This window comes from Phyllobates terribilis, unplaced genomic scaffold, assembly GCF_046119375.1.
Source record: "Phyllobates terribilis strain yellow unplaced genomic scaffold, ASM4611937v1 Scaffold_7__3_contigs__length_470593459, whole genome shotgun sequence".
NCBI classification, from domain to species: Eukaryota; Metazoa; Chordata; class Amphibia; order Anura; family Dendrobatidae; genus Phyllobates; species Phyllobates terribilis.
In genome coordinates this window covers 281612826-281639325 of record NW_027362767.1, presented here as the reverse complement: position 1 = coordinate 281639325, position 26500 = coordinate 281612826, and the positions used below count along the sequence as shown (strand labels likewise).

Sequence of the window (26500 nt, the reverse complement as noted above, 5' to 3'; positions counted from 1 at the left end):
ATTCAAACTGACTGTTGTCCAACTTTTTTTTTTTAATCGATCCATCTCCCAAAAAGTGTAATAATTAATAATAATAAAAAAAAAAGATCCAAATCATATGTACTTCAAGTTTATACTAAGCGAATAAATAAAACCCTGACATATTCCATTCTGAAAAAAAAAAAGTAAAACCAATGTCTCTCTGAATATGGCGACACAAGAGGCCGTAAAGTGTGCTGTGGCTCGCTTCCCATACACTTGTATTGAGCGAGGCTGCACCCCGACTAGTGACGTGAACGACAAGTGGGTGTGGCAGACTAGAGGGTGCTGCTTCGCTCCAGTGTATAAAAGAGAGGATATGCCCACTGTCCGGGGGTAGGTGTAACTCATACATACCCTCCGGTCCCGGGTCCGAAGCCAGCGAATCCCCGCAGCGCACAGTGCGTGTCCTGGGGGGGGGGATTCATAGGTCTGAACTCACACAGACTGCAGACTTATCGATCTGGAGAGGACAGCCCCTTTAATAATGAGCTATTGATAATGACATTATTTATTACCTTCGTTCTCAATTATCTTTTCTTTATCATTTCAAAACAGAAACACATTATTGTATTAAAAAAAGTTTAATAAATTATAAATATAGATTGCATTATACCATTTAAATTTAAAACAAAATCATATTTAAAGAAATTCACAGCCGACCGCTCTCCAAACGTGCCAACACCCTAAGAAAGTAATATGCCCAGTAGTAACTGAATAGTCATTAGGCCCTGTATGCGAGGAGAAAGCAATGCATAGTCCCTTTAAAAGCAGATTCTTCTGTGAATTTTCATTCCTCTGCGACTTCATCAGGCCTGTGCTCCATTATGCATAATATCCCTATATATATATATATATATATATATATATATATATATATATATATATATATATATATATATATATATATATATATATATATATATATATATATAGTATAGACACATCCAGATATATATCTATACCGACATGAAACTAGTTCTTGTGCAGTGCCCTCTAGTGTTTGTTCAGATTATTACATGGCCTTTCTGTATGTAAACACTTCAGTCTCATTGGGAGATTCAGTAGTTGTGACCTTTGCTCTGAAGCCCCATCTGCTGATATTGGCATAGTGTCTAAAGCAATAAAGGCAGTTTTCCTTAATAGTTCTATGCAGGATATACTCAGATGTCCTTTTTTGTGCAAATATTTAACTGCCCTTTCACAATCCTATGATTTTTACTGTGCTAAGAAATGTGTAAGGCTACAATTCACACATTGTTTCTAAGTTTTACATGTTAAAATTGAACCGTGTGTTGTGTTTCGTTAAATGCATTTTTTTTATCATATGCATTTACCAAACTGAAGCAGGTAGACAGATTTTTTTTATCCATTGAAACTTAAAGAGGTTTTGCCCACAAACAAAGTTGACTTTAATCAGCAGATCTCAGAATAATAATTAGTTCCACAATTGGATGTGTTAAAAAGAAAGTGTTCCGGTGCTGAGATAATCTTGTAATCGTGCTGTGTAATTGCTGTGTCCGACCATGCAGAGCTGCTCCAGTTCATGGTCAGCACACAGCACAGCTCCTGGCTAGGAGATTGAAGCATAAGTCACCTATGACATTTGAGTATACAAGCGAAACAGCAGGGGCTCGCTGCAGCTATTGCAGTTACTAGGTAACACATTTCCCTGCCTGTTATATCACAGAAGCGAGTGTTTCTACTGCGATTCCAGCCCTCTGCATAAATCAAGTCAGTGACATAAGAGCTCTGCAGTGGCTGGGCTTATATGTCACTGACTTAATTTATGATGAGTGCATAAGACTGATGACACGGCAGAAGCATTCACTCCTGTGATAAAACAGGCAGGGAAATGTGTTCCTTCGAACAAACAAACAGCTGTGAGCCTCTGCTGTTTTGTCTGTATTCTCACTTATCATAAGGACTTATGCTTTCTCCCTGGTCAGGAGCAGCGGTATGTGCCGATCATGAACTGGAGCATATCTGCATGGTTGGACACAGCCATTACACAGTATACAGCAGAAGCACATTTATAAGATTATCTCAGCACAGGAACATTTTTTTTTAATCACATCCAAAATATGAACTTTATTTATTTTTTTTTTTTAATTCCAACATCTATTAATTAAAATGCACTTCGTTCGTGGAACAAATCCCTTAATGGATCAGTTAAAAACAGATGAAATACAGATGTAACTCTGAAGTACAAAGTATGACTTCTGTTTCATAAGGATCCCCATAGATTAATTGCAAGTCCTATTCTGATCTGATTTGTGGATCAGACTTGGCAAAAAGTCTCATGAATTGGACACACAGATCTATTTTTAAAATTAACGTCTGTATGGATCAATGAAACTATGGGTCCATGAGCTGTCAGTTTAAAAAAAAAAAACAAGAAAAAAAACAAAACAGATGTATACAATGAATGTGTGAATGCAGCCTAAGATATCAGATAATAACCATGGTCTAGAACAGGACCGTATATGGTGAAGTGTAATGAATTTTTATATTACAGGTATCTTAGTAAAAGCTTCCAGTACAGCAGAAAAAAAAAGCAAATTGCTACAGATCTGGACTTCCGGATCCTTGTATAAAGAAGTACATCCTCCTAGAATGGCAGATGGGCAGTAATGAAAATAATAGATATGTATTGATCTAGTGCAGGGCTATATACAAACCACCCCAAAGGTCCTCGAACTTCAGCACACACCAGTGGGTTTTTCCACCTCTCTTTTCAGTTTTGGTGGTAATTTAGAGACCTTCATTTTACCAATACAGTCCCATTTTTCAAGCCTATTAAGTCTTTTTAACGAACTAACTCATTAGAACTAATGGGGAGGAGGGTTGAAGGTCAAGATCATCCAGCTGATGACAAAATAGAACAGGAATATGGGATAGACGGCCAGGGCTCTCCGGTTTGGTGGCTGACTGTCTGCAAGAAAGGCAGTTGAGGCTGAAAAAAAAAAGAAAAAAAAATCTCAAGTTGGAAGGGTGTACATTTGATTTAGTTGTGCATGTAGTAAATACAGAGAATATGCAAGTCAGAAATAAACATTAAAAGACAGCGCATGAATCATAGGAAGCCATAGAACAAAATCGAGAAGCTTTAAAAAGGAAACTTATCTTTAAAAAATTACATAACCTGACATTTCATGACTTCTGCAACTTTCTAATCAGCTTTAACGTGTAGACTTGGACATGGTAAGCAGGAGGCTAACAGCTCTGTTGTTCATCTGCATGCATAGAATAGGTAGGACACTTATACTATACAGTGTTTGGTTCCTCGGGAAGGCGCTGTACTCCATCACTACCTGGACACTACTATAAATTCCCAATAATTGCTGGCACCATGAAGCACACACCCAGCTGCCCTGTCTATACATAGGGGATTTCCTGCATGACAATCACCAGGAAAGTTGTAAGAAATAAAATATTACAATAGTTATAAACAAATAGTGAGTGGTCCTGTAATATATGGGCGAGATTATAACTCCTTCCCATCAGAAAAGTTTGGGTGTCGCTGTGAAAAGACAGATAGAAGAGGTTTATAATAAATTCTCGGTTCTCTTTTCCAGCCTTTATAGCCCCTATTATGCAGTGAATGTCAGCAGCCGCAGAAATGCTGCCTATGTAACCCTACAATAACATCATTGCAGAGTCCTCCCTGGCATGGCAAAGCTGTGGGGCACTGACACGGACTTATGTCACAATCTATAATATAATCGGCTAAGCGTCCCTCTGAAGCCTTTATAGACTGCGCATGTGTGACGATCAGTCTGGCTCCAGACAGAAGAACGCACGGAGCCGTTACAGGTAAGAGGAGATCACAGTATGCGTAGACACTGAACGCATACCACGATCTCCGGCGCCATACTTACCTGACGAGGAGTACCACGCATACCAGGATAGAGGGGGGGCGAGGGGTACCACGCATACCAGGATTGGGGGATGATGGGTACCACGCATACCAGGATTGAGGGTGAGGGGTGCCATGCATACCAGGATTGAGGGTGAGGGGTGCCATGCATACCAGGATTGAGGGTGAGGGGTGCCATGCATACCAGGATTGAGGGTGAGGGGTGCCATGCATACCAGGATTGAGGGTGAGGGGTGCCATGCATACCAGGATCGAGGGTGAGGGGTGCCATGCATACCAGGATAAAGGGTGAGGGGTGCCATGCATACCAGGATTGAGGGTGAGGGGTGCCATGCGTACCAGGATTGAGGGTGAGGGGTGCTATGCATACCAGGATGGAGGCAGCACAAATACCAGCATGGGAGACCATATACCAATAAAAATGCTCGCTACCCGGGCGTAGAACGGGCTCAATAGCTAGTAGGATATAAAAGAGAAAAAAAAAAGGCAAACCATCCCCTGCGATAACCCAAACTGTGACCCCAGCTGGCCTGTTGATTGAGAAGTGACAGAAAGTGCAGCTCATTTTATACTTTAAAATATGGGGAGGGAAAAAAAAAACTTACCAAAAGTAGACCAGGCAAACATCGCAGCCACTGTGACTAGCCGCATGATGAAAGCTGTCACGCTCATACTGGCCATGACCAGCAGCCTACACACCAGCATGGCCACTGTAAGGGGCAGGATGCAGTATCCCAGCACACACAGACTCTGGAAGAAAGAGCTAAGAGAGACAGGAGAAGACACTGTAACAAGGATTCATGCTCAATAAACCTGAATGCATTATTCGTTTTTTCCACAACCGAGAAGATTTAGTGGATACATTATTTTCCCTTATCCGTCAATCAGCAATGACAAACCCACATGCCTAATATTGCACAGATCTCCCTTTTTCGGCCTTAATAGCTCTGGCCCATTGAGGCATGGACGCCACAAGATCTTTGAACGTGTCCTGCACCAAGACATTAGCAGACAGACAATTCTGCATTTCCCCAAGCGGTGAAGTGGAGTCTCCATGGATCACGTATTTCTCCAGCACGCCCGCCCCACTTGATATCTGGAGGCAGAGTCTGCATTTTGTACTGTTGTGTCCCTCAAACCAACCATGAACCATCTATGCAGTGTGACGGGCAGCATCCTGTTGAAAGTGGCTTCTGACATTAGGGCATGCTGTTACCAAGAAGGGGTGCACTGTCTGCATCAATCTTCAGGAACAAGCCATGTAACATGCACGTAAATGCCAGGTTTCCAAACAGAACATGGCCAGAGTAAAAAGACAAGCCGCATCTTCCTTCCTTGGTAAATGACTGCACACTCATGTGCCCACTGCAGGGGCTTTTTGTAGTGCCAAGTCTAACAAATTAGAGCCTGACACCTTTCTATCACAGCCAACATTAACTTTTTCAGCAATTTGTGTTCCGTACCTTTTCTATGGGATTTGGTCAGAACTGGACCATCAATGAATTCGTGCACCCATGACTGTCACCACCTGTCCTCCCACTGAACATTTTTGGTAGCACTAACCAATGCCTACCAGGAACACCCTACAAGACCTACCATTTTGGATATCCCCTGACACAGTCATGCAGTCTTCACAATTTGGCTCTGCACCAATCAGTTACAGATGTTAGCCGCCCTTGGACCTTTTTTTTTTAAACGCACGCATGCACATACACTCTATTTTAGCTGGTTTAACAATTTAATTACTCCTACAAGATTTAGACCAGTTGTACTTTTGATTTTTGCATTATTCAATGTGTAGGCAATAGCTGGGTTAAAAGAAAACAAAACAAACAAAAACCAACCCTCCATTCATAATGTACATACATGGTTCCACCGAGAAGCTTAGAATTCAGTGTGATGACGACAGCCCCGAACCAGATGATTACAAACACTTCTGCAAACTGAGGTCCTCCATCATCTTCGCTGTTTGCGTGGCCGCCTTGTAACATTCTATCAGAGGATAACACAGATATATAGAAATAGTTTACAAAAGAACTGACAGCAGAGAAATTTTGGATCAGGAATTTGGTGCAAAAATGTAGACACATTCGCTCTCTTGCAGAACAAGAGAAATTAAATTTTCATACTTCTCCATCTTGGAGCATTGCCTGCATGACTCCATACTCCGCTGATATCAGAAAACAAGTACTTCCCAAAGAGGCCTCACCGGAGAAATGTAAAATGATGGGGAGTAAGCTGAACAGAAGCCAATGGGAAAATATACTGCACACTATTTGTTTGTGTGTGATGTGTATACACAAAACCTTAGGCGCGGCCAGGGACGGCACGCTTCATCCTTTGGTAGCTCTCTACAGTCTGATCTCTTCACCACTATTTCTGCCTTTCTAAGACTATATTCCCAAGTCAACGCTCCTAATCATAGCCAGGTCTCGCTGAGCGCAGAGAAACTCAGCGGCTTTGATGAGCATTGTACTCACTACCCGGAACCTGTGAATAGCAGGAACGTTAGTACTATTCACAGACACCAGAGACATTCAGGGAACATGGACTACATCGGACCTGCATGGCAACATTTTGGGCAATAAATTGGTAAACGAGGGAGAGTATTTATTCAAATAAAGTGTTTTTTTTCTGTGTGTGTGTGTTTTTATTACTAGGTTAGTAATGGGGGGTCTCTGATAGACACCTCTCCATTACTAACCCCATGGGTTGAAGGCAGCTGTGTTTTTTGACAAATGACAACTGTCATCAACCCCAACTACCATTTCTCCCAATTGCCACCGTACCAGAGCAATCGGAGGATCCGGGCAAAGCGCCAGATTTGGCGCATCTAATGTGATGTGCTAATTCTGGGGCGGCTGGGGGCTAGGAATTTAAAAAAAAACAACAATGTAGGGATCCCCTTATTTTTGATAACCAGCCAATGTAAAGCAGACAGCTGCAGTGTTATATCATCAGGCTGGAAAGGTCCCTGGTTATTTGACCCTTTCCAGCCTGATAATATAACCCTGCAGCTGTCTGCTTTACATTGGCTGGTTATCAAAAATAGGGGGAACCCCACAGTGTGTTTTACGCAGGAGTTTTTAGCCTGGTTTTAATAAATTTTAAAAAAACAATTACATCGCATGTGCTTTTTTTCTTTTATTGCATCTAATGCAAGTCTATGGGAAAAGTCAGCACAGAAGACTGAGCATCCTTGCAAGAGAAATTGACACGCTACGGCTCAGAACCCCCTCAGAGCAGGTGAGGTTACACAGCGTACAAAACCACAGTGGGCATGGGATTTCTATTAATCTCATCCACTGTGCTTGTACTGTACAACACAGTGTTTTTGGACACAGCAAAAATACTCTGCGTCCAGAACCCTAGTATTAACTGATTGTGGGCACACAGCCTAACAGCCACAAAACATGCGGGGTGGAGATGTTAGCATGGCGCTTGAGCACCCGCGATACTCTGAGTAAAGAGTGTACCCAAGCACCCCGATGCTCGAAGGAGTATCGAGCAGTGGCAAGAACAATCACTTATCACTAGTTATGAAATGAACCATAAATGTCTCTTCTATTCCTGATTTAAGGATCTTGGCTTTTAATTGAGATGAATCTGTGCTGCACTTTATGTACATGCTCAGTAGTGAAGCTCCTCCTCTACAGATCAGCGGAAAAAGACGTTGGGAAGGAAGGACTGCACTCATCTCAGAACTGCTAGAGTGAACAGGAAATAGCTTGATTATTGTATTACAATGGTGATAAAAAGCCAGATGTTAAAATTTTACTATAGTAATTGTATCAATTAAACATGAGCCATGTATGAGGGAGTTGGAGTCGGGAGTCAGAGTCAGAGGTTTGGCTTACAGACTCCACAGCCCTGAGGAGAAGACAGACAAACATCAAGGTCAGGGCGCAGGGCATGGAAAGGACAGACAAAAATCAATGTCTAAAGGACAGAGTGCAGGACAATAAGTAGATAAATGAACATCAGCCTGCAGTACAGACAAAGATACAAGACGGGCCAGAACAAGGAGCTACCAGAAGACGGAGGACCATGTTTTCTTTAGCCTTTAACTCCTTGTGCACCAGGACGGCAGAGTTCTGTAGTGTATATACACCAGACATGATTGATGGGAAGAAGTTTAATTTTCTTATTGTTCATTTTCAGATTGCAGATTTGTGATTGTTGTTGGCAAGTTAACCTAGAATCAGCAGCCTATAATCAGCAATGCAGGTAAGGTGTATAAGTAGCAGAGTCAGGTGTGGCTTTACACCAATACAGTGCCACAATTTTGCCACAAGTTTTTCACACCTGGATTGAGGGATCCTCTGCCATTCTTCCTTGCAGATCTTCTCCAGTTCCGTCAGGTTGGATAGTGAACGTTGGTGGACAGCCATTTTCAGGTCTCTCCAGAGATGCTCAATTGGATTTAGGTCAGGGCTCTGGCTGGGTGGACAGCCATTTTCAGGTCTCTCCAGAGATGCTCAATTGGGTTTAGGTCAGGGCTCTGGCTGGGCCAGTCAAGAATGGTCACAGAGTTGTTCTGAAGCCACTGCTTTGTTATTTTAGCTGTGTGCTTAGGGTTATTGTCTTGTTGGAAGGTGAACCTTCGGCCAAATCTAAGGTCCAGAGCACTCTGGAAGAGGTTTTCATCCAGGATATCTCTGTACTTGGCCGCTTTCATATTTCCTTCAATTGCAACCAGTCGTCCTGTCCCTGCAGCTGAAAAGCACCCCCATAGCATGATGCTGCCACCATGTTTCACTGTTGGGATTGTATTGGGCAGGTGATGAGCAGTGCCTGGTTTTCTCCACACATATCGCTTAGAATTATTACCAAAAAGTTCTATATTCGTCTTATCAGACCAGAGAATCTTATTTCTCATAGTCTGGGAGCCCATCATAAGTTTTTGAGCAAACTATGCAGGCTTTCATATGTCTTGCACTGAGGAGAGGCTTCCTTCAGGCCACTCAGTCATAAAGGCCCGACTGGTGGAGGGCTGCAGTGATAGTTGACTTTGTGGAACTTTCTCCCATCTCCCTATTGCAACTCTGGAGCTCAGCCACAGTGATCTTGGGGTTCTTCTTTAACTCTCTCACGATTGCTCAGTTTGGCTGGACGGCTAGGTCTAGGAAGACTTCTGGTGGTCCTAAACTTCTTCCATTTAAGGATTATGGAGGTAACTGTGCTCTTAGGAACCTTCAGTAATGCAGAAATTCTTTTGTAACCTTGGCCAGATCTCTGCCTTGCCACAATTCTGTCTCTGAGCTCCTTGGGCGGTTCCTTCAAGCTCATGATTCTCATTTGGTCTGACATGCACTGTGAGCTGTGAGGTCTTATATAGACAGGTGTGTGCCTTTCCAAATCAAGTCCTATCAGTTTAATTAAACACAGCTGGACTCCAATGAAGGAGTAGAACCATCTCAAGGAGGATCACAAGGAAATGGACAGCATGTGACTTAAATATGAGTGTCTGAGCAAAGGGTCTGAATACTTATGGCCATGTAATATTTCAGTTTTTCTTTTTTCATAAATTTTAAAAATTTTCTACATTTCTGTTTTTTTTCAGTCAAGATGGGGTGCAGAGTGAGATGAGAAAAAAAATGAACTTTTTAGAATTTACTAAATGGCTGCAATGAAACAAAGAGTGAAAAATTTACAGGGGTCTGAATACTTTCCGTACCCACTGTACATATTGGTCTTTGTCAAGCTAGCTAACACATCCAGCCTGTGAATAGAATATAGGAGAGAGTACACAAACTGCTGCCTTCACTTGCTCCTAAAGGTCTTGTGACACTGTGACTGCAGACTTCTGATTCCTTACAGCGTGTGCACTGCATGCAATCAGGATTCTCCAGGATTGCCGGTGAGAGCAGGCAGTCACATGTGGTCTGGCCACATCCCAACTAGATGTGCGTGACCTCGCTCAATACAAATTAATTGAGCGATGAAGAGCATGTCTAGTCAGATGTAACCACTGACTGACAGCTGTATAGCCGGCCGTTACAGCCACCGCTCACTATGTACTGAGTGATGACTGAAGCCTCGCCTTTATGACTGAAAGCCAGAGGCACCTGGGAGGAACAAAGTTAATTTCCCCCCGGCAGACGAGATTTTAGTGCAGTGGTCGCATGATTTCAAAATGCTATTAACATGTCAGTAAAATATCCACCAGTTCTATTAAAAATATAATATACACTGCTCAAAAAAATAAATGGAACACTCAAATAACACATCCTAGATCTGAATGAATAAAATATTCTCATTGAATACTTTGTTCTGTACAAAGTTGAATGTGCTGACAACAAAATCACACAAAAATCATCAATGGAAATCAAATTTATTAACCAATGGAGGCCTGGATTTGGAGTCACCCCCAAAATTAAAGTGGAAAAACACACTACAGACTGATCCAACTTTGATGTAATGTCCTTAAAACAAGTCAAAATGAGGCTCAGTATTGTGTGTGGCCTCCACGTGCCTGTACGACCTCCCTACAATGCCTGGGCATGCTCCTGATGAGGTTGCGGATGGTCTCCTGTGGGATCTCCTCCCAGACCTGGACTAAAGCATCCGCCAACTCCTGGACAGTCTGTGGTGCAACGTGATGTTGGTGGATGGAGCGAGACATGATGTCCCAGATGTGCTCAATCGGATTCAGGTCTGGGGAACGGGCAGGCCAGTCCATAGCTTCAATGCCTTCATCATGCAGGAACTGCTGACACACTCCAGCCACATGAGGTCTGGTATTGTCTTGCATAAGGAGGAACCCAGGGCCAACCGCACCAGAATATGGTCTCACAAGGGGTCTGAGGATCTCACCTCGGTACCTAATGGCAGTCAGGCTACCTCTGGCGAGCACATGGAGGGCTGTGCGACCCTCCAAAGAAATGCCACCCCACAACATTACTGACCCACTGCCAAACCCGTCATGCTGAAGGATGTTGCAGGCAGCAGATCCCTCTCCACGGCGTCTCCAGACTCTGTCACGTCTGTCACATGTGCTCAGTGTGAACCTGCTTTCATCTGTGAAGAGCTCAGGGCGCCAGTGGCGACTTTGTCAATCCTTGTGTTCTGTGGCAAATGCCAAGCATTCTGCATGGTGTTGAGCTGTGAGCACAACCCCCATCTGTGTACGTCGGGCCCTCATACCACCCTCATGGAGTCGGTTTCTAACCGTTTGTGCAGACACATGCACATTTGTGGTCTGCTGGAGGTCATTTTGCAGGGCTCTGGCAGTGCTCCTCCTGTTCCTCCTTGCACAAAGGTGGAGGTAGCGGTCCTGCTGCTGGGTTGTTGCCCTCCTATGGCCCCCTCCACGTCTCCTGGTAGCGCCTCCAACCTCTGGACTCTACGCTGACAGAAACAGCAAACCTTCTTTCCACAGCTCGCATTGATGTGCCATCCTGGATGAGCTGCACTACCTGAGCAACTTCTGTGGGTTGTAGAGTTCGCCTCATGCTACCACGAGTGTGAAAGCACAATCAACATTCAAAAAGTGACCAGAACATCAGCCAGAAAGCATTGGTACTGAGATGTGGTCTGTGGTCCCCACCTGCAGAACCACTCCTTTATTGAGGGTGTCTTGATAATTGCCAATAATTTCCATCTATTGTCTATTCCATTTGCACAACAGCATGTGAAATTGATTGTCAATCAGTGTTGCTTCCTAAGTGGACAGTTTGATTTCACAGACGTTTGATTTACTTGGAGTTATATTCTGTTTAAGTGTTCCCTTTATTTTTTTGAGCAGTGTAGAAACTAACACGAAGCAAATACTCTAACTTGATCTTTTTTTTTTGTAAGGCATGCACAGAAATGAAATAACTAAAGCAAGTACTTACAGTGCAAGTGAGACACAAAGAACAAGAGGGCCCCATAAATCCCCTAAGGAAAAAACAGATGGCATTAGAACCAGGTAAAAGCTGCAATGACATATTTGCTAAACCAAAACAGAGAATATTTCAGACACGCAGACATTTCTGCAACTGTCCCATATATCTGAATGGGGCTTGTAAAAATCCATGTGCTTGCCGCTTAAACAAAAACGTTAGAAATTTCTAAAACAAAACCTCACAAACCTATGACTTTACTCTTAGACTCAATTTATAATTCCATTACTGCTCTTTTAAGAGTTTTCTGCAGCTTATTGGTTGCTCAAAAGCAGTCCAAAGTCACTTAGCCTGGCCCAACCCAGTGATTAGCTGCAGCGGTCATGTACTGTTATCATTTTTAATGCTGCAGACAGCCAAAGACAGGAATAGCGTTGGAATTGCAGTCCTGTATCTGCTGTGGGCGAGAGAAGACTATTATATTTACAGTAGACAAGTCTATAGAAAAAAAAAATCCTGGAAATTCGCTTTAAGACTGCTGTCTTATATGTCAAACTGAAAATTATACTGAAATATGTCAACTTTAATAATTTAGTGCGGATTTTACTTTTCACATTTTCTGCTTTTTCACTTAATAAATGTGTAAAGCTATTCTTGGTCACACGCCGTCTCACACCCTTTTCTCAACTTTTAAAAAGTGAAGCAAGAAGTAAACGTTAGCAAATTCAAGCTCAGACAAGGCATGTGCCAGAACTTGTGGCTTAGTAACCCAACAAAACCGGCACAAGCCAAATTATAAATCCCCACCCAAAATGTGCACACAAGTGCACTACCCAGACATTAGCATGTGGCATGGCTGTGCCCTGTCTGCAGATCAAAGAAGCACAATGTTACAGAGGTTTCCCCTGGACTATGACACTAATAGCTCAGTAGACCACCATTATTTAATTGGTAGAGCTGTGGAAAAAGATCTACAGGGCTCTGGTACAGTGACCCCTTCATTAGTACATGTGCTCTGGACCTCCTCCTCCCTGCTGCCATCCCTGACACCTCTTAATAAACAGGCACATTGCACCATCATGTGCGCATTGCACCAATAATGTCATGACTGCCTTACTAATCAGCGTAGGTAGGAAGACACTCACAGGACCCCCGGCAGGCGGCCACCGACTGATGACATGGCCACTGGATCAGGCTCCTGCATATAAATTTGCTGAACTCTAATATATATGCATTAAGGATATTCTTTAATTCCTGGGGCACATTCTTTTGGTGAATGGGAAGATGAATTTTACAAAACTTGACAAAAATTTATATCATAGAAACTAAGATGTAGAATGAGTCAGCAATGTCTGGATACTCACAGTCCCTCAGAAGGGCATTACTCTTTTTAGGGTACATAACATGAAAAAACTTCTGCCCAACAGCTTTTAGGTCCCGCATCTGAAAATAGTACAATATGTGTGATAACCAGTCCGGAAACAATAAGTGCTCAATTTCTGAACTCTATAAAAGACAAAATGCTGATAAAAAGCTGCATATTAGTATCATCAGGGGTGCTCCAGAGATATAGGCTAAGTGCCCACGATGCAGAAATGCTGCATATTTTTTCCGCTTCTCCCTGGCAGGAAAAACACATGCGGATTTTACATGCGTTTTTCCCGCCATGTAGAAGCGTTCTTCACATGCATTTCTGCATGCGGGTTATCAAGCGCTTTTCCAAGCGATTTTAGCATCACTTGGAAAGTGCTTGACAACTTGGTCACACTATATAAATCCATGCAACCGGCATATATAGTGTGACCAAGTAATAGTTAAAAAAAAAGAATCAGAATGGTAAAAAATAACGATTATACTTGCCTTCCGATGGCCCCCGGTCTCCTTCTCCGCTCCGTCCGATCTCCCCGGTGTCTTGCGGTGGTGTGAAAGGACCTGCGATGACGTCATTGAGTCATGTGACAGGTCACTCGACCGCAGCGGTCGCGTGACCTGTCACATGACTAAATGACGTCATGGCAGGTCCTCACACCACCGCAAGCCGAACCAGAGAGCGGACGCATCGCTGAGGAGGCCGGGGGACATCAGAAGGTAAGTATAATCTTTATTTTTTATTTTAAATTCTTTTTTTTACAGGTTCTATGGTACCCGGGTCTGGAGTCTTCTCCAGGCCGGGGTACCATCCACACATTGAAACGCTTAATATCCGTGTGTGAAAGATCCTAGTTACTTACCGGTAACGGGATTTTACAGAGCCCATGACAGCACCACCTGAGAGAGGGTATCCGCCCACCAAGGACAGGAACCTACTGAATAAAAAGGCGGTACCTCTCCTCCGCATCAGTTTTTTGTTTCAGAGCATGAGAGGGCCTCCGAAGACAGGTTAATACATAACCACCACCTCAACATATGTACTAAACACCTTAAAAAAAGTGCACACCACAGTGATAAAGGGGAGGGAATTAATAGGGTGCTGTCATGGGCTCTGTAAAATCCCGTTACCGGTAAGTAACTAGGATCTTTTCCCCTTCTCCCATGACAGCACCACCTGAGAGATTTATAGAGATTAAATACCAGAGGGAGGGATCACCGCTTGCAACACCCTTCTACCAAAGGACAGATCAGTAGAAGAGGAAAGGTCAAGACGGTAATGTTTGTAAAACGTAGCGGGGGATGACCAAGTTGCCGCCTTACATATAATGTCGATGGGCACATCCGCCTTCTCAGCCCAGGAAGCAGCTACCGCTCTGGTGGAATGGGCCTTCAGGTTCTCAGGAAACGGCAGATTGCTAGAAGAGTAGGCTAAGGTAATAGTATCCCTGACCCATCTAGCTATGGTCCCCCTTGTAACCTTAAGTCCTTTCCTAGCCCCCTGAAAGGATATAAATAAAGCGTCACTCTTTCTCCAGGCTTTTGTCACTTCCAAATACTGGACTAACACCCTCCTAACATCTAAGGTGTGAAGCTTATATTACTCAGAATCCCTAGGATTAGGATAGAAGGAAGGGAGAGTGATTACTTGCGTCCTATGGAACTTGGAGGCTACCTTTGGAAGATAGGCCGGGTCTGGTCTTAAGATTACTCTATCCATACATACTTGAGTGAATGGATGGTTAACGGATAGTGCGTGTAAGTCACTGACTCTACGAGCTGATGTCAGGGCCACCAATAGCGCAGTCTTTAAAGTTAAGATTTTTTCTGAACCCTTCTCTAAGGGCTCGAAGGGAGGTTTGGTTAATGCTTCCAGAACTAAATTAAGGTCCCAAGGAGGCATTCTTGGAACAGGAATAGGTCTGGATCTATGACAGGCTTTAATAAATCTAATGATCCATCTATTTGCTGCCAAGTCATAATTATACAGTGCCCCCAGAGCCGATACCTGTACCTTAAGAGTACTGGTGGCTAGTCCCATGTTTAACCCCTTCTGGAGGAATTCTAGTATGGCCTCAATAGGAACCCTCCCTTTGGCAGACTGACCCGAGGTAGACAAGAACTTAGCCCAGGTTCTACCATAGATTCTAGTTGTTATCGGCTTTCTACTTGCTAGAAGGGTAGTAACAAGATCTGGAGAAAACCCCCTTTGCGTCAATAGCGACCTCTCAAAATCCAAGCCGTCAAATGCAGGCCCGCTCTTTGGGGATGACAGACTGGGCCCTGCCTGAGGAGATCCGGGATGTCCGGAAGAACCCATAGATCTGCTTGGGACATTCTCTTCATCCAAGTGAACCATGGTCTCTTGGGCCAGAACGGGGCGATCAATATAACCCTCGCCCGTTCCTCTCGGATCTTCCTCAGGATAGTAGGGATCAGTACTAAAGGGGGAAAGGCATAAGCTAGAGTGAAATCCCACTGAATCTGCAGCGCGTCCACCGCAAACGCCCCCTCTTTTGGATTCAGGGAGCAAAAGGTTTCGGTCTTCCGATTGTGTCTGTTTGCAAACAGATCTATCTGGGGCTGTCCCCACCGATCCACAATCTGCTGAAAAACGGCTGGATTCAACTCCCACTCTCCTTGTTTCAAGATGTGACGACTCAAGAAATCGGCCTTTATGTTCTCTTCCCCTTTTATATGCAGTGCCGAGAGCGTAACCAGCCGACTCTCGGCAAACCTGAAGATCTGATCCGCTATTAACATCAGAGGGAGAGACCTGGTACCCCCCTGATGATTGATGTAGGCGACTGTTGATCTGTTGTCTGACATTATCCTGACGTGAGGACCCTGAAGAACAGAACTGAATTCTTTTAGCGCGTTTCTGGCTGCCAACAGCTCTTTCATGTTGGAAGAGAGGCTTGTCTCGCTGTCCGACCAGAGGCCTTGTACAGAACGATCCCTTAGGTGAGCTCCCCAACCTTCCGCACTTGCGTCTGTTGTAATTGTATCCGACACCTGGAAGGTCCAAGGAACCCCCAAAGATAGGTTGACCGGAGATGTCCACCAGTCCAGGGAGTTGATCACAACATCTGGAAGAGATATTTTCCCATTCAGGCGACCTTTGAGCCGCCTGTCCGCTGCCAGAATCTCCTGTTGAAGACATCTGGAATGGTGCTGGGCCCACTGAACCGCCGGAATGCAAGACGTCATTGTACCCAACAGAGACATTGCACTCCTCAGGGTGATGGTCGGATTGCTGACAATCTGAGATGTTAGGGATCTGATCTTCAGTTTCTTTTCCTCTGGCAGAAGACAGGTTTGGTTTTCAGAGTCCAGAATGAGACCCAGGAAAGACTGAACCCTCTTTGGTTCCAGCCTTGACTTCTCCAGATTTAACAGCCAACCTAGGCGTCTTAGACTGGCCATGACGTCCGCCAGGGCTAGAGCACAGAGTTGACTTGATCTGCCCACTACTAAGAAGTCGTCCAGATAAGGGATGACTAAAATATCTCTTTCCCTCAAGTGCGCTGTGACCTCCAGAATGATTTTTGTGAAGACTCTCGGCGCCATGGAAATGCCAAAGGGAAGAGCTGCGAACTGAAAATGCCTTACGTGCCTGCCGAATTGTACAGCTACTCTTAGAAACTGTTGATGATCTGGCAAAATCGGGACGTGGTAGTAGGCGTCCTTCAGATCGAGGACGCACATAAAACAGTCCGGAAATAACATCTTTATGGCTGATTTTATTGTTTCCATCTTGAAAGGCCTGTAGATTAAATGGTCGTTCAGTCTCTTTAAGTTTGCAATGGTCCTGAAGGAGCCGTCCGGCTTCTTTATTAGGAAGAGGGTCGAACAGAATCCTCTTCCTTGCTCGGGTGCAGGTGTTTCCACCAGAACTCCTTTCCTGAGCAGAGAGAGAACTTCCTGCTGTAAGGCTATCTGTTCCGCTAAACCTCTGGGGGCTGATATTTTGACAGTGTTCTTGGGCCTGCTCTTGAACTCTAGTGTGAGCCCCCTCCTGATTATCCCTAAGATCCAAGAATTGGATGAAATTTTCTTCCAGGCAGGCAGGAAGTGGGACAATCTTCCTCCCACCTGGGGGGAACTGTCACTTAGGGGCTTTCTTATTCTCGGAGGAGGGACCCCCAAACATGAAGCCTCTGCTATACGGCTTTCGGTCTTTCCAGCTACCTTGGTCTCTGGGAGCTTTACTGCGGCTGTATTTTCTCTTCCGAAAGGAACTGTTAAATCGGGAACCAGACACCGTGGGAAATCCATGTTTTTTGTCTGCGGCTTTATCTAGGATGTCATCTAGACCTTTGCCGAACAAGAAGTCCCCCTCACAAGGGATTGAGCACAGTTTAGACTTTGACTGCACATCTCCTGGCCAGCTCTTGAGCCATAGCGCCCTACGGGCTGCATTAGAGAGGTTTGCAGACCGGGCAGCCAGCCTAACTGAATCTGCCGATGCATCTGCCAGGAATGCAGCCGCTCCCTGCACAAGAGGAAGGTCTGATAGAATTTTCTCCCTGGACACATTCCCCCTGATCTGGTCTTCCAATTGTTGAAGCCAGATCATCATAGATCTAGCAGTGCAGGTCGCTGCTACTGCCGGTTTAAGGGCCCCTGCTGACGACTCCCAGGTTTGCTTAAGGAAGGACTCCGCTTTTTTATCCAGCGGGTCTTTTAAGGCTCCTAAATCCTCAAAGGGCAGAGTGGATTTTTTTGAAGATTTTGAAATGGCCACGTCAATCTTAGGGGTTTTGTCCCATTTAGCCGCATCCTCATCCTCAAAGGGGTACCTCCGCTTGGAGGATGACGGCAGCTGACCCTTCCTCTCCGGTTTCTTCCATTCCCTTTCTATCAGAGATTTAATCCTGTCATTGACCGGGAATGAGCGTCTCCTCCTTTGGTCTAAGCCCCTGAACATAACATCCTGGACTGTTCTGGGCACTTTGGTATCGGTAATACCCATAGTCCCTCTGACGGCTTTAACTAGTCTCTCAGTATTCTCAACCGAAAAACAAGGTCTGCCCCCCCCCATCATCATACGAAGACTCCGATGACGATGAGGAGTGATTAGAGGAGGAAGGCAGTTCTCTCGTAAAACGGGACTCCACTGATTCCTCTGATTCTGAAGAAACTAGTTTTCGCTTCTTCTTTTTGAGTGAGGTTAAGCCTCTTAAAGACTCTCTGACCTCTGTCTGGATTAGATCCTTTAATTCTAAAGAAAACCTGGGGGACTCCTCTGCAATGGTTTTCTGAATACAGTCTGAGCATAGGAGGTGGGAAGACCGATTTTGCATAAAGCACACTCCCTGTTTTTATTTTTAGCACTACACTTCTTCGCCTCCTGCCCCAAGGAAAAGAAGGAGGAAAAGAAGGAGGAAAAGAAGGAGGAAAAGAAGGAGGAGGAAAAGAAGGAGGAGGAAAAGAAGGAGGAGGAAAAGAAGGAGGAGGAAAAGAAGGAGGAGGAAGAGAAGGAGGAAGAGGAAGAGGAAGAGGAAGAGGAAGAGGAAGAGGAAGAGGAAGAGGAAGAGGAAGAGGAAGAGGAAGAGGAAGAGGAAGAGGAAGAGAGAGAGAGAGAGAGAGAGAGAGAGAGAGACACATTATTCAAGGTGGGACTTTCACGAAGATCACTCACCACACTGCCGTTCAGACTAGGGTACCGGAGGCGGTGGTTGCCGTTCACATGAGGGCTCCCATCTGGCGGAAGTGGACTGACGAAGTCTTTTCTGACCAGTCTTGCCGGAACTCGTACGCCCCTCACTGCTGTGACTTTGTCGATGGGAAGATTCCCGTTCCATTTGTTTGAGCTGCTTGCGCTGCTTTGATGGCTGTGGCTGTACTTCCTGTGGCGGTGACAGCTGCTGCCCAGGTGACTGCGGTTCCTCATTCATCATGGCGGGGATGCAGACACCGCCATCCTGATTGCTCCCCATCCTTAAAAGCAGTAGGGCTCCACCTCCTTTAGGCTCCTCCCCTTCCAGCAGCGTGCTCATCTCTCTTTTTCTTTTTTTTTTTTTTTTAAATTTTAGCCAGCTGGCGCGCTACCCGCAGATCCACCTGCCTCTGCGCGTGCGCAGCCCAGCGGCACCCGGCGCGCTTGCAGCGGGATGACAGCTTCCCACCCGCGCATGCGCAGACCCGGTTTCCGGCGCACTCCGTGATAGGGCGCGTCAGCACCCCGCGCGTGCGCAGCCCGGACTCCCGGCGCGCTCCGTCACAGGGTGCGACGCGACCCCCACGTGCGCAGCCCGGAAGACCTGCCGGCCGGCGCGCTCAGTTCATCTTTGCGAGGCGCAGGCCCCGGCGCACGCGGGGAGGCATCCAAAGGAAAACAGCACCTCCTCCCCACACGCAGACCCGGGCAGCAGCCAGACGGGCTGGGAACAGGGACCATCTGCTGCTTCCACGGCCTGCAGGCCGCACCGTCCATAATCCAGGTACGTGAGGTACCACCTGGTGAGGCTCCCATCAGGGACAGGAACCAAAAACTGATGCGGAGGAGAGGTACCACCTTTTTATTCAGTAGGTTCCTGTCCTTGGTGGGCGGATACCCTCTCTCGGGTGGTGCTGTCATGGGAGAAGGGGAAAAATGTGCTGACAGAGGATATTAAGCGTTTCAATGCAAGTCAATGGCGGCAATTACGCAGCATGTCCACAAAATTAATGGACATGCTGCGTATTTTTCCGCAATGATAATCCGCACACTGGTTTATCATTGGGAACCATGAGGCATGTATTACCAAGCGTTTTTTAAGCGTTTTCGTAGTGGAAATTCCGCGGCAAAAACGCTTGAAAAACGCATAGTGGGCACGCAGCCTTAGCCTCATCTACTATTTTACTGTGGTTATGTTCTAGTTTGTACACTTACAATGGTGTCTCTGACTGGTTCATCCAATGTCGAAAAATCCTCCTCCTGTGACTGTGAGGCCATAGGAACTGTGATCTCCCCCTCCACCGGAATATCCCCCGATATGGAAACATCTGACAAGCCTGCAAACTGGAAGAGAAGGCGATTATGGAAGAAGAGCAAAAGCCTTGTCTGTAATCCTGACACCTTGTCCTAAGTCTCACGGTCACAAAGCAAAAGTATGAGAGAGAAAACAAAAACCACAAAAGCTATTCAATTAATAATTTGATATTACTGAGTCGTTTCTTTTTGCCTCTCCATTGAGCATTATAATAAGTCCACCCTCTGCCTTCTGGCACTAATAAAGCGAGACGAGGCTTCACACCCGTGGGAACTAAGTGCAGCCTGTTGGGCCACTGAATTTCAGTAACTAGCTTTCACTAGAAGTAAAAATTCTAAAAAAGTAAGACATACGTACTTATTAAAACAAACTTTTATTGAATAGAAAATGGAGGAACAGACCGATTACAAGCCTGGAATGAGAGATGGCACTTGTGGTTTCATACACTCTTCCACAGCCACAGAAATGAAGGTGAACAATTGATGGCAATATTCCAGCACTTCTACACTCTCCTGGTTATAATGTCAGTGTAATGTGACAGAAGAAACATTTGATAATGATCAATCATCTGTGAGGATCTTGGAGCATAATAAAAATCCAAGTGACCAGCAAACTACACATCCATCACTCCCCAGGCAGAGAAAACTGCGCTGACACGTCAGAAGGAAGGAACACGCTGCACCATGTGGGAGGCTGCGGTGACCTGGACACTGTACAGGGAGGACAGCGGATTTAACAACTGTCCACTGGGCCATGGGGACCGCCAAACATTGGCCTTACAAGCCGATCGTGGCTGACTGCGGAGGCCACTACATCACTGTGGCCAGTCACTACACCTTAATAACAGACTGACAGCCGGACAAGGAAGGGGTCGTGGCAATGAACAAGAGGAGAATACAGACGGTATATTCCAAAGTTTGGTAATGCAGGCTGTATGCCCACAGGACTTTTTAGGCTATGTGCACATGTTGCCTTATTCAGGCTCATTCTGTCTGGAACCCACTTGAATAAGAGCTAAATAATCCGCTAAAAATAATGACCATGTGCACAGCAATGTCACGACTCCTTGCTGTGCACAGGTTCCATCTTTTTTAACTTCTTTTACCAGCTTCACGTTTTGAAAGCCGCAAAGTGGCTAAAAGAAGCGACCTGACCATTCTGCAGGCAGCTTGGAAGCAGCCACTATTTTTATATTATATATACTCAAAAATTTCCTGAATCCGTCCCTTCCTAAACCCTGAATCTACTAAAATGTTAGTGCATGCCCTTATCATCTCCCGCAACATCCTCCTCTGTTGCTTCCCTTCTAACACTCTCGCACTCCAGTCCGCTGTTAACTCTGCTGCCCAACTAGTTCATCTCTCTCCTCACTACTCCTCCACTTCTCCCCTCTGCAAATCCCTTCATTTGCTTCCAATTCCCCAACAAATTCAGATAAACTACTAACATTGACCTACAAAACCGTCCATAATCTGTTTCCACCGTATATTTCCGAACTAACCTCCCACCATGTAATCTCTGGTCCACCCAAGACCTCCTTCTCTCCTCCACACTACTACGTTCTCACCCAATCACCTCCAAAACTTCCCTCGAGTATCCCCCATTCAGACAGAACTTGAAAACCCATCTCTTCAAAAAAGCATACAGCTATTGGCAAAGAAGCAGGAAAAATGACAAAGAAAAAAAAAACATTTCAAGAGACATCATTGCCAGCGGTTTTCTGAAGCTTCTTATCAGATGCTGTGAGTGCACATACATTTAGAGAGATTTCAATTTCCTGTTTCAAAAAAATAAAGTTTATTCAGTTTCTAATTAACATTACACTAATATCTAATACAGAGCCACACGTCTAATGTTGACAATCAATATTCCCATTTAAAGGGTTTGTAGCACGTTTATAATTTATTTCTTACGGGGTACGGGATAAATTATGGATTGCTTACGGTTCAACTGCTGGGAACCCCAAAAAGGGGGTCTGCAGAGCCTAGGCTGAATGAAGCAAAGGTCGAGCATGTGTAATTCTGCTCCATTCAATCTCCGTGGGACTGCCAGGAATAACTGAATGTTGGGGGGGGGGTAGTCGTCAAAGCCAATAAATGCAAGGATCCTATTAATTACAATAGAGCTGTGGACGATACACACAGGGCATCACATGGCTCCATAGGCCACTGTAGTGTGCACCGAGATCTCTTCATGCCCGATGTCAGATTAGTCAAGAGCACTTCAAGGGAGAGAAAGATAATGGCAGAGAGAGACCTCTACATCCTCCTAATACACTGCCTCAAATTGTCAAGATCTCTTCTAATTTACTCTAATTACAAGTTTTTGTCACCAATATTTTCCCTTCCAACATTGTCTATTAGGGATTCACATGAAAAACATGCAATGCTATATTTCCCTGCACTTGGCCACAGCAGGCGGAATAGCTGGATATCTGCAGGTCTCGCAGGGACGTCACCAGTACCTGGCAGGTTTAAAAGCAGAACTGACAGTGATAATCCAGCTTCAGTTCATTCAGCGACTGACTTGATAAAACACCCTATAAAGGCTAAACTAGAGAGACTTGTCAGTGGGTTTGATCAGGACCCTGTGGCTATGAGCACCCAACACTAAGAATAAAGAGGCAGAAGCACTTTGCTATTTGGCTCTGATCTATCCACCCATAAGCCTGAACACCACTGCACTTTGATCTCGGTTGGCTCAGCTTTTGTGTCCTTTAAAGGGAACCTACTCATTACATTCATGGTGACCAGAACTACTCCATAATTGCAGAAAGGTACGTCCTTCTCTGAAAAGCTACGGCCGGTGAACCTAGGGAGAGAGCTGTCAATCCGCTAGAGCAGAGAGAAGAGGGGGCCAGGTCTCTCCCCCGCGGTCGCCCCGCCCCCTCCTCGGCCAGCTCTCTCCCCCGCGGTCGCCCCGCCCCCTCCTCGGCCAGCTCTCTCCCCCGCGGTCGCCCCGCCCCCTCCTCGGCCAGGTCTCTCCCCCGCGGTCGCCCCGCCCCCTCCTCGGCCAGGTCTCTCCCCCGCGGTCGCCCCGCCCCCTCCTCGGCCAGGTCTCTACCCCCGGTCACCCCGCCCCCTCCTCGGCCAGGTCTCTCCCCCGCGGTCCCCCACCCTCCTCGGCCAGGTCTCTCCCCCGCGGTCCCCCACCCTCCTCGGCCAGGTCTCTCCCCCGCCGGCCTCCCACCCTCCTCGGCCAGGTCTCTCCCCCGCCGGCCTCCCACCCTCCTCGGCCAGGTCTCTCCCCCGCGGTCCCCCACCCTCCTCGGCCAGGTCTCTCCCCCGCCGGCCTCCCACCCTCCTCGGCCAGGTCTCTCCCCCGCCGGCCTCCCACCCTCCTCGGCCAGGTCTCTCCCCCGCGGTCCCCCACCCTCCTCGGCCAGGTCTCTCCCCCGCCGGCCTCCCACCCTCCTCGGCCAGGTCTCTCCCCCGCCGGCCTCCCACCCTCCTCGGCCAGGTCTCTCCCCCGCGGTCCCCCACCCTCCTCGGCCAGGTCTCTCCCCCGCCGGCCTCCCACCCTCCTCGGCCAGGTCTCTCCCCCGCGGTCCCCCACCCTCCTCGGCCAGGTCTCTCCCCCGCCGGCCTCCCACCCTCCTCGGCCAGGTCTCTCCCCCGCGGTCCCCCACCCTCCTCGGCCAGGTCTCTCCCCCGCCGGCCTCCCACCCTCCTCGGCCAGGTCTCTCCCCCGCGGTCCCCCACCCTCCTCGGCCAGGTCTCTCCCCCGCCGGCCTTTCTTTTTTTTTTTCTGAACGCTGCAGCTTTTCAGAGTGAAACATACCTGGCTACAATCACGCAGCTGTAAACTCTTCCTGACAGAACAGGAAGTAGAAGTCTAAAACATCCCCGCTGTGAAAACTGCAAAAATACTAATTTTAATAATCATGTCATTAAAAAAAAATGCCAACATTTTTTTTTACAAATGCACATAAAATCCGGATGTAACAGTTTTCCTGCTGAGCTTCTGCACACGGAGCAGCCACGTCCTGTCCTTGGACCCCGGGTACAGGGCATCTGTGAGAAGAGGGGGCCTGAGGAGAAGCACCTGCACCACACGGCACAATACCCGGCTGGCACCCGACCAGTGAGGGCCTCACCCTGCACACAGACCCGGGAGTGACACCGCCGCCCGCATCACATATACACAGCACAGCTGCCGGACCCGGGCCGGCCAGCCAGGACGCTCACCAGCTGTCTGCTCCCGTTCTCCTGCTTCTCCTCAGTGTCCGCCATGTTTTCCCTGCCGCTTTTCCCAATCTGTTACTACGTGGAGTCAGGTGACACGTCATCAGCAGCTGCCGGCGCACGGTCAGGCGTCATCAGGAACGTGTCATGTGACTTGTCATAGGAGAGCCTGCTGCAGCGCGGATGACGTCACCCTGCTGCACAGTGTGGGCGGGCGCGTGTCCGTGACTGGAAAGCGCGGGCACAATTCGGGGTCACGAATGGGTCACGGGGTAACAGCTGTAGTGAGAGCAGCGTCTGCACGTCCTGCAGGGGGCGCCGCCCGCTCTGTGCCCGGGAGGACGTGTCCTTCCCATCCTGCTGGGATAGTGTACCCGGGCTGCATGTTATTCCTCCGGCTTGTCCTATAATCCGCGCTCACTGTCCGCTACAGGTGGGGTGCTGCAGCCACGATCTCCCAACCACAGGGCATCACTGCTGCAGCCGATCACTGAGACTGCTGAGCCCAGGGATTAGTTGCAGCGGTTACTGTTGGTGTAGTAATGGCAGCAGCAGAGAGGCGGCATCGAATCTATAGAAATAACATGGAGGCCAATGCAAATATCACAGTGCAACCGAATGTTTTGTGCTTCAGGGAGTATCTCTGACTGAGGAGGGCGCTGGTGAGCTCACACTGGCTAACTCCTGGAGGTCAGCTACACCCCGTAGTCACACTCCCTTTCTAAGGCGCAGGCATAGGTAGCCACAAAACATCTCAGGCGCAGGCATAGATAGCTGCACACCCTTTCTGAGGCGCTGGTATAGGTAGCCGCACACCCTTTCTGAGGCGCTGGTATAGGTAGCCGCACACCCTTTCTGAGGCGCTGGTATAGGTAGCCGCACACCCTTTCTCAGGCATAGGTAGCCGCAGACCCTTTCTCAGGCATAGGTAGCCACACACACTTTCTGAGGTGCAGGCATAGGTAGCCACACACACTTTCTGAGGTGCAGGCATAGGTAGCCACACACCCTTTCTGAGGCGCAGGTATAGGTAGCCACACACACTTTCTGAGGCGCAGGTATAGGTAGCCGCACACCCTTTCTGAGGTGCAGGTATAGGTAGCCGTACACCCTTTCTCAGGCATAGGTAGCCGCAGACCCTTTCTGAGGCGCAGGCATAGGTAGCCACACACACTTTCTGAGGCGCAGCTATAGGTAGCCGCACACCCTTTCTGAGGCGCAGGTATAGAAAGCCGCACACCCTTTCTGAGGCGCTGGTATAGGTAGCCGCACACCCTTTCTGAGGCGCTGGTATAGGTAGCCGCACACCCTTTCTCAGGCATAGGTAGCCGCACACCCTTTCTCAGGCTTAGGTAGCCGCACACTCTTTCTCGGGCGCAGGCATAGGTAAGCCGCACACCCTTTCTCAGGCGCAGGCATAGGTAGCCGCACACCCTTTCTAAGGCGCAGGCATAGGTAGCCACACACCCTTTCCAAGGTGCAGGCATAGGTAGCCACACACACTTTCTGAGGCGCAGGCATAAGTAGCCGCAAACCGTCTCAGGCGCAGGCATAGGTAGCCACACACACTTTCTGAGGCGCAGGTATAGGTAGCTGCACACCCTTTCTGAGGCGCAGGTATAGATAGCCGCACACCCTTTCTGAGGCGCTGGTATAGGTAGCCGCACACCCTTTCTGAGGCGCTGGTATAGGTAGCCGCACACCCTTTCTCAGGCATAGGTAGCCGCACACCCTTTCTCAGGCATAGGTAGCCTCACACCCTTTCTCAGGCATAGGTAGCCGCACACCCTTTCTCAGGCGCAGGCATAGGTAAGCCGCACACCCTTTCTCAGGCGCATGCATAGGTAGCCGCACACCCTTTCTCAGGCGCAGGCATAAGTAGCCGCACACCCTTTCTCAAGCTCAGGCATAAGTAGCCGCATACCCTTTCTCAGGTGCAGGCATATGTAGCCACACACCCTCTCTCAGGCGCAGGCATAGGTAGCCACACACCCTCTCTCAGGCGCAGGCATAAGTAGTCGCACACCCTTTCTGAGGTGCAGGAATAGGTAGCCGCACACCCTTTCTCAGGCGCAGGCATAAGTAGTTGCACACCCTTTCTGAGGTGCAGGCATAGGTAGCAGCACACCCTTTCTCAGGCGCAGGCATAAGTAGTTGCACACCCTTTCTGAGGTGCAGGCATAGGTAGCCACACACCCTTTCTCAAGCATAGGTAGCCCCACACCCTTTCTCAGAAGCAGGCAATGG

The 26500-nt window shown here is 47.2% G+C and overlaps 1 protein-coding gene across 1 annotated transcript; it reads right to left on the bottom strand.

Annotated features, from left to right (window-relative positions):
- Nucleotides 1-583: 583 nt before the first annotated feature.
- Nucleotides 584-24419, bottom strand: YIPF6 (Yip1 domain family member 6). Its single transcript, XM_073640919.1, has 7 exons — nt 24257-24419; nt 19970-20098; nt 13089-13167; nt 11737-11779; nt 5765-5890; nt 4504-4661; nt 584-2974 (listed from the first exon to the last, which is right to left on the bottom strand). Exons 1-7 carry the CDS (start codon nt 24299-24301, stop codon nt 2850-2852), a joined length of 705 nt encoding a protein of 234 aa, XP_073497020.1. The 5' UTR covers nt 24302-24419; the 3' UTR covers nt 584-2849.
- Nucleotides 24420-26500: the final 2081 nt, after the last annotated feature.

Coding starts and splice junctions, on each gene's coding strand:
- YIPF6 (XM_073640919.1), bottom strand. CDS start 24,301: ATGGCGGACACTGAGGAGAAGCAGGAGAACGGGAGCAGACAGCTG. Junction 20,099..24,256: donor AGAACGGGAGCAGACAGCTG/GTGAGCGTCCTG, acceptor CTTCTCTTCCAG/TTTGCAGGCTTGTCAGATGT. Junction 4,662..5,764: donor AAGCTTCTCGGTGGAACCAT/GTATGTACATTA, acceptor TGTCTCTCTTAG/CTCTTTCTTCCAGAGTCTGT.